We start from the raw sequence: 8427 nt of genomic DNA, 5'->3' as shown, positions 1-8427 counted from the left end.
TCTTCTCTGGCACATTCCCTCCCAAAGCCGCTTTGCTGTGGAAATCAAATTAGGAATGTGGTGAAGATGGTCGGTGAACACGGAGCAAAAGCAAAAAGTGGAGAAATGCTCTTAAGAGATGTTTCGCGTAGACTAGGAGAGAGCTTAGAAAATCGCCCCTTCAGTGTAGGTGAAGAATCCTTCGGATCACCTTCCTCCCTCCTTCCTAAGCCTTTCCAAGCCAAAGCTCGATGGTAAGGCAACTTGAATCAGCAGGCTGTGATTAGACTCTGCAGGTTTTAGATAAAAAGCTGGCCCAGGGGCCAGCCCCGTGGCCGAGGGGCTAGAGTTTGGTAGGCTCCCCTTCAGCGGCCCAGGTTCGCAGGTTCAGATCCCAGGCACAGACGTACTCCACTCATCAGCCATGCTGTGTTGGTGACCCACATACAAAGGAGAGAAAGATTGGCATAGATGTTAGCTTAGGACGAATCCTCCTCAGCAAAAAAAGAAAAGAAATCTTGCTGAAACATCTCACTTGTTAAGCAGCTTCAATTTAGAGTTTAGGTGTGCTTATACTATTTGAAGTGTAAGCCATGTTTTTAAAGAATGACTCATGATTTATTTTTGCCTGGGGATCACCAGGCCCAGTCCTTCTGAACACTCTGATGTGTTAATATTTATGTGGCCCAAGTCCTAAATACCTGATCACCCTCTGTAAGTTTAATCTTCAGCGTTAACCTTGATGACCCCTCAGCCCCCAGCACTGGGCCACCAGCAATGCGAGTCAGACTTTACCCAACAAGTTGTCTTAGGGGGATAGGAGAGCCTGGTGGCCTCTCTGGAGCACCTCCTAGTCTAGCCATGAGGCCTCCATTGCTCTTGCTGGAACTTACTGCTGGAAGGTCTGTTTTTCTGGCTTGTGGATAGGACCCTGGCTTCGAGGACACTGCCCTACCCCTCAGCCATCAGCCTGCTCCATCCTCAGCCTGGAGGGGTGACAGCTGTCATCTTATTGCCCCTTCTCAGCTAAATATCCTCCCCTTCCTCCTCTACGGGTCTCAGGAGTGCAGGGACAGGCATGAAAACTTATTTGTGCTTAACATATTCCTCAAGCCCGATGCTATGTACACTCATCTAAAAATAAAAAAATTTAATTCAAGCTCCCTTTTAAGGGCTAACTAAAGACTAATAGATGTCTGCACACTTTTCTAGGGTTTATAACATGTCCGCCCATATGACTCCATTGCCTCAACAATCCAGTTCAAGATGGACAAATTCTTATTTTTAATAGACACCACCATAAAATACAGCCTTTTTACAACTTTTCTATGGATGTCCTGGCTCTTTTTAAAGCATTTTAAGTGGCTTACCAAAAAATACATATAATAGAAATTTTAATAAAATCAGGACCAGGCAAAAATTAAAAAGTAGAGCAGAGTTAAGAACAGAAAGAAAATGGATCATTCAGCTTGGAGGCTTCTTAAAGCCAAAGTGAACAGGGATGCACAAGTTCTCATTGTCCACGGGATCAAGAGAACGATTATCCAGTGCTTGGCTCAGATATCTGTTCAGGGTACACGAGAGCCATCCTCAACAAGATTCTGATGCACGCAGCAACTGCTTTCAGAAAACAATTATTTTCCCCAGTAAAAAATGAAGACAGCCACTTCTGCCCTGGCACTTTAGCGTGGGTGGGCCTCCTGGTGAATCCCACCATAAGATATACAAACAAGTCACAACTCTAAGGCTGAAGTTACATTTGAGCTGGGTTTGAAGGACGAGTAGAAGATTGCCAGGTAGAGAAAAGAAAAAGGCCCCTCAGACAGGAGGAGCAGAAGGCTAACAGCTGAAGTCATGGAGACGGGCATGCTCACTTGATTCTTGCACTACTATGACTCTGAGAGCAGTGTGGATGAATAACCTGAGTGAGTAGTGACTCATGGCATGAAAATCTGTTGGGAGGCTGTTGGAATCTTCTGGAGAGGCAGGAATTGAGGATGTCCAGGCCCCTGGCTTGGGAAATGAGAAGTAACACATAATGGATGTACACACTTAGCGCAGAGACTGTTTCACACACTAGATGTTCAATAGCTCTTTCCTTTGCTCTAACCACAAACATTTCAAGAGGAAGACAAGAGTTCACTTTGAGGCATACGAAATTCGAGGCGTAGGTGGGTGTTCACGGGGTGCTGTCTAGCGCACACCCCTAGTCTAGAGCTGACCAAAGGCAAACCGATGAGATCTAGAAACCACAGGAATCTAGATCACGGAAGCTACGGGAGCAGGAGCGTGTTCCAGGAAGGCTGTAGTGGAGTCAATAGGACCACAGCCTGAACAGTAGAACTATTAGAAGGGAAAGGTGAAGGCAGAGGGAGAAACAGCAGGGACAGAAGAGTGTGGCAAGGGTCCAAGAGTGGACCAAAAAAAAAAAAAGAGTATTTTTCCAAAAAAGGCCAGCAAGAGGTCAGGAGGAAAAGGCTGCAAAGGAGCTACTGGATTTGACCATAAGGTGTTGGTGACCACATTAACATTCTAGCCAAGTAGTGCGGACAAAAGCCAGAAGACTCAAGGTGAAGGAGAGGATGCAAACTATCCTGAGCAGCATGACTTTGAGCAACAGACAGCAAGCAGCACTTAGGGAAAAAAGTGGGGTCAAGAGCAGGATATTCCTTCAAGAGATTTGAGCATGTTTTGCAGCTGAGGTGACAGTGGATTAGGAAATACCAAAAACCAACGCCGGTGTAATTCCAAGCCTGTGGGAGGAGGTGGTATTCAGTGAACAGATTAGCTTCAGTTTTCCTAACACTCATCTCAAAAAGGGGCCAATGAATGAAAAAATGGAAATGCCGAGTGCTGTAATCGAACAGCCACTTTCTCTAAACTGAATTAGGGAATTTCCCATAAAAGATCAAAGTTAAAATATAGAAGGTATGTTTAAAACATAATATGGTCTTTTTCTACTGCATTAACATTACCAGATATAGAATAGGGACTCATTTTGTTTGCTGAGTCGATTCTGATACAAGGAAACTAGAACTTTAAGCAAAAAAATCATTTTCCTTAGAAAAGCCAAATAGACCAGGTTGACATTTAATAGTAACAGATAATCCCAGGTTACACCAAGGGACCTATCCACGTGCCTATAAACGACATTAGCTCTAGAGCTTACATCTGAGGCCTTTCTCTCCACCACAGTGGATACTGTGCTGAGGACAACCAGCCTTTGGTGATATTAGAGCTTGCTATGTGTTAAAAGCAGATTTTCGAGGAAGCCTTAAGCCTGTAAACTCCCATGATGCAAAAAACAACTAGTGATACAAGTGAGCGTTCAGAACCAGACCAGATCTGGCTCAAGTTCCCAGCTTCAGAGCACGTGCCAATAACTCCATACCAAGACTGGCAAACTAGTGGAGGGCAATTCCCAGAACCTCAGCTGGTGATTTGCCAGAATTCCAACTTTAAGACTTCCGTTAGTCCTACCTGTCTCAAAACTTCATACTTGACACCAACATACCAAACTTGATCCAGGCTTGAAAGTCACGTGCAGCTTAACAACTCACTCGACATGGCATACAAGACGGCGGTCCCCTAAGATTAGCAGCACAGCTGAGGTGTGCAGTAGCCTATGTCATCTAGGTTTGTGCAAAGACACCGACGTTCCCATGACGAAATCACCTGACACATTTCTCAGAATGCACCTCCGTTAAACATGACTGTACATGAGTCACCATTCCTTCTCCCTGAGATCTTCAGGGACTAGAGAGCATTGAATTGGAGCCTATCTTGCTTCTGTGCCTAACATTTAGGTGATGACAATGGACACCCTGACCTTTCCCAATGTCATGTCCATAAGCACTCCTGGACATCACGTACTTTCTAGCGCCTGCAGGCTAAATGCAACCCCGCCCACCCCTGTACTTTTCTATTGACTTGTCCAGCTTTTGCCTTAATCCACTCACTGTCCAGCCACAGGATTCTAACTTATTAACTCACACTTGACTAGCCTCAGCCCCCTTCTCCAGGTTGTAGGCTGACCTACTCAGTCATGATAAATGTCCACACCCACAAAACCCTGGGCTGTCACCAATATATCACTGCAAGCCTATCTTTGCTTAGGCCACTCCGTTTTAATGGTCAACACCGAAGTTACTTACTGGTTCCGAGAGTAGGCTTTCATTTAGAAACCAGGAGGGGACCAACAGCACTCTTCCAGTTATTTTGCAATGAGTATCTTTTGCCACTAACAGGGACCCTTTTTTTCCTGCCCCAAATAAAAAATCAGAGATGAGGAACAAGAGTCAAGTTTTTTATTTGTTCATTTCTTGCACTTGAAGTACTCCTCGATGACATCCTTGGCCTGAGACTCTTTGCCATAGTCCTAAAAAAAAAAAAAATCATGTGACTTTTTACTAACATTTAGAAACTTCACTAAGTTGTTAGCACCTAATTATAACAAAGCTCTAAAAGGAAAATGCCTCCCCCATTATTAAAATTTCTTGTAGCCACTTTCAGGGACCTTAATGACTTCAATGTCTTTAAGGCTCGTAACATGGCTTTCCTATTGCCAGCTTTTTCTAAATTTCTGCAGAAACACATTCAGGTAAGCAGATTCATTGGCTGGCTTAATTATGGCTTATTTTCCTTTTCTGAAGGGCAGAGAACTGTTTTTAAGTCTGTTGAGAATCACTCAATTTCCCCCTTCAGAGTTTCTTGACTTATTTAACAATTTAGATTCAACACAAGGTTATGCATGATTACCCAGCAAACCTTCATCCCAGAGATGAGGCCACCTTCTGACTTACCTTCACCACCACACAACTGCAACCAACCACTTTCCGGGGTTTTCCCTCTCTGTCAATTTTACAGAGGCCTACCCATTCCCCCAGTTTCTTGTTGTCATCAACCTATTGGGGAGAAAAAAAAATCATCACCTTCCTAGTAGACATTCATGGTACAGACAGTAAACTAACCCACAAGGTAGCTGTAGTCAGACAGGGTGACATGGCAGTCTCCTCAGAGCAAGTCAGTAGAGGGAGCCAGCTGTCATCATGCACAGCACCAAGACCCCCCACAGCACTCTCCCCTGGTTTCGCCCTTCACCAACATCAAACGTAGCACTAAATCCTGCAGGAATAAAATGCTTCTGTAACTGGCTTTAACACAGCCAACAATGTCTAGTTTGTGTGATGCTTTTCACGCCTGCAGAAAGCAGCCAGCTCAATACCAAATCCGCTCTGGTGTGACAACAATCACTATGGATAGCATTAATCCAGACACATGATCCTAAGTGGCCCAACCGTCATTCAGCTATGGTGTCTAACAGTGAACATAAATCAGATTAGGTGGCTAACTTACCTTAATTAGGTTGATTTGGTGTTCAGCACAGAGGGCCTCCACCAACTTGACATACATAGGCTCATCGCAGTTGGACGCAAGCACACAAAGATGGGCCTGGCGCCTGCAATGCAAAATCCAACAGCAGGAGCTAAAGCTCAGGTATAAACCCGCCACTCGTGCACTTTACAAGGGAGTCATCTTTTCACTGGCTGCTCTCGCAAGACAAGCAGCACAACCGTCGGAGGAGACAACTGCTTCAGCTTGATGAAGCTGTTACAGAGCATGTCGTTTCACTATATTCATTACTCATGAATCATAAATTATTTGCATATAATTCATTCAAAAATTTGTGAATAAATAATCAAATTTTTAATTACTATATTTATTTAACTCTCCTATAGCAACACCAAGTCTTCAGCAACTCTTAAAAATAACAAATTATAAGTGGGAACTAGTTTACCAATTTGTGGCCAAAACAAAAACATGCCTTCTTGCAAGCCAGTCTTACACATCCCAAGACTGCTGTTATGTGAAGCACAAACTGCCAGATCAGAGCTGCTACCTGCTACAGGCCCAGAGGCTGAACTAGCATTGAGCAGCGCTGCTAAGCTACAAACAGCGCAGGGGATTCATACCGGGACCTGCCAAAGTACTTCCAGCAAGGAGTGCTGTTTCCATTGGATGCAACTGCCCAGTCTACACCAAAGTGAACTGAACTGACTTCAACTTCTCTTAGAAATCCTTCAAGTGCATTCAAATTCAGCTCTGTAGTTAAGGCATGCAGTTGTTTTGCTAATGTAACCAGCTCAAAGACTAAACCAAATATATTGACAAATATTCCACACACACGTTGATTTCTTCAGCTACCACACTTACTAAATCGTATACAATTACACATGCTTCTACAACAAACATTAACTAAAAACTCCATTAACTAATGGTTCAGTTCTGCAAACTGCTAAATGAAGGTTCCTATCTGTCCTTTAGATACCGTGAAATTAGCCCCGTAATCTACAGGTCGGTCAGACTCTTAGGTTTCACTCATAAAGGGAGTGAAGGGGTATCCGACAATTTAAGTCATCATCCAAACACTGTAGTTTTCGTCTGATTAAGACTCAAGCGCTCATCCCCACTCCAAACATAAACCCACCGACTCTCAGTGGGCTACACAGATCTGAGTTCTGATACCTTTTCCTCGGTTTCCTGTAGAACCGATGCCCTTCAGAACTCTTGTCCTAACACCATGAAGGTCACGCTTTCTTCCCTCGGCTGCGGTTTTGTTCCGGTTCCAACAACCCACAGTATTGAGACTGATACACGTACTTGTCTAGGGCTTTGGCAGCTTCGCGGATTCCCCGTGCCAGGCCGTCGTGGATGAGGGCGGTCTTCAGCACCTCTTGTAAGGCGGTATTAACGTCCATTACACCTCCAGCAGCGATGCTGCAACCAAGAGCGCAGGCCCGCCTTCATCCCCCGCCCGCTGCCCGGGACCCGCCGTCACCGGGGCGCTCCGGCAGGTGCGCTCGGGGCGCCCCGGGGCCCGCGCCCCACCCGCACCACGACCCCGGCCCCGGGCTCACCCTTCCTCGGCCATGGCGGTGGGTTACGGGTGGAGCCGAATCTTGAACGCACTGAAACACAAACAAGTCATCGGGCGTCACCACAACTCAGTCTACGCCCTGACGCTCATCGCCAGCCCCAGCCAAGCACGCCGCGCCGGAACCCGCACCGCCACGCTCGCCCGACCCCACTCACCGCGCGCCTCCGCCTCCGCGCGACTCGGCGGCGGCAGGGAAAGAGGCCGGAGACGCCCGCAAGACCGTATTTAAGGGCGTTCCAGGACCCCTAGGCGCATGTGCACGCCCCTCCATGAAAGAGGTGGCTGTGGTGGTGCCGGGCCTCGAGGAGGTCTGTTTCCGCATTGAGGCGGTTCTGAGACGACGGTCCTGACAGCCTGCTGACTCCGCTCCGCCCGTCTCTCGCACGCGCAACAGGCACCAACGCGGGCAGCCTGCAGCGGCGCTCCCCGCCGGGGCGGGGCCAGCGGGGGCCCGGAGGACCCCCTCTACGGAGCGCGAGAAGGGTCAAGCGCGCCAGTCCGCGTGGTCCTGTGGCGCCGCGGGAGCCCTAGCTGCCTCCCACCCCTGGGTTTAACCCTGCTCGCTCCGTGTTGTAATTCTTGCCGACCCCACGAGCTGGGCCCTCCTGAGCGACACGCTCTCTCCCCTCGCCTCTTAGTCACTCCCAGTGTCCGCGAATGTGCCACTCTCTGGGTGACCCTCATCTGTGTGTCTGTGTTCACAAAACGAAAGCCAACGCGTTTCACAACTTGTAAGCACATCGCAAATTCCGCTTTCCCGCGTCGTGTTAGTAAAGTGGAACCTCAGCCAGGGGGTTGGTTCTAAATGAAGGTTTTTTTTTTTTTTCTTTTTTAACGCTAGATTGTCCCCTGCATTCGTGATCCCGCGCAAATCGGGATTCGACAGGTGCATTTACAACACCTGCAGTGTGCCAGACCCAGGGATGGGGTCTGGGAAGAGGAGATGAAAACGTAGCCTTCGAGGAATGCGGCATTGATTTCGCCCTCCAGCACTGGCGGAGTCAGTGGAATCCAAAAACCCTGAAACTCTGACTTGCCCAGGAGGCAGCATTTTGAGTTTTGCAGATTAGCCACTCTCACAGCCCTATTTCCAACGCAAACACATGGTATACACCTGAGTATAATCAGTACATACAGTCCTTCTCCTGTTGTAACTTCCTCTCCTGACAAGTCGCCGAGCCAGTCAGCAATTCTTAAGGGTTTGCTAGGTGTCAGCGCTGGGCATCCAGGGAACAGCGAACAGATGATGTCATGCTGCGAAGGAAACACTAAAAATGGGTAACCTGGTAAGAGTGCAAGGGACGATTAACCAGAATAGACATGGACTCGGATTTTAATAAATTAAGTTCATTTTTTAGCTTTCCAAATGCTTCCAAATTTTCTTCTTAAAAGTTTTGAATCTGCTTCTTTCCATCTAGATCTCATCCTAAAAAGTTGTTCACTTAATTAGTTGTTCATTTAAGTAACTATTGAGTTTTTGCTTTAAAAAAAAACCTGCAAAATTTATAAAG

General features: G+C 46.8%; 1 protein-coding gene and 3 non-coding genes across 4 annotated transcripts; all 4 read right to left on the bottom strand.

Moving 5' to 3' along the window:
* Positions 1-4264: 4264 nt before the first annotated feature.
* On the bottom strand, positions 4265-7200 carry RPS12 (ribosomal protein S12). The gene is made up of 6 exons (XM_004422333.3): positions 7072-7200; positions 6897-6947; positions 6640-6756; positions 5335-5437; positions 4782-4883; positions 4265-4357 (listed from the first exon to the last, which is right to left on the bottom strand). Exons 2-6 carry the CDS (start codon positions 6908-6910, stop codon positions 4295-4297), a joined length of 399 nt encoding a protein of 132 aa, XP_004422390.1. The 5' UTR covers positions 6911-6947; positions 7072-7200; the 3' UTR covers positions 4265-4294.
* LOC147914556 (small nucleolar RNA SNORA33) lies at positions 4474-4603 on the bottom strand. The gene has a single exon (XR_015555295.1). It is a non-coding gene; the product is annotated as a small nucleolar RNA SNORA33 (small nucleolar RNA).
* Positions 4960-5036, bottom strand: LOC147914555 (small nucleolar RNA SNORD100). Its single transcript, XR_015555296.1, has one exon. It is a non-coding gene; the product is annotated as a small nucleolar RNA SNORD100 (small nucleolar RNA).
* LOC147914554 (small nucleolar RNA SNORD101) lies at positions 6334-6406 on the bottom strand. Its single transcript, XR_015555291.1, has one exon. It is a non-coding gene; the product is annotated as a small nucleolar RNA SNORD101 (small nucleolar RNA).
* Positions 7201-8427: the final 1227 nt, after the last annotated feature.

This window comes from Ceratotherium simum, chromosome 19, assembly GCF_057802395.1.
Source record: "Ceratotherium simum simum isolate JZ-2026a chromosome 19, ASM5780239v1, whole genome shotgun sequence".
In the NCBI taxonomy this organism is placed as follows: Eukaryota; Metazoa; Chordata; class Mammalia; order Perissodactyla; family Rhinocerotidae; genus Ceratotherium; species Ceratotherium simum.
The sequence above is the reverse complement of the archived record's forward strand: the minus strand, read 5'-3'. Positions and strand labels throughout refer to the sequence as shown.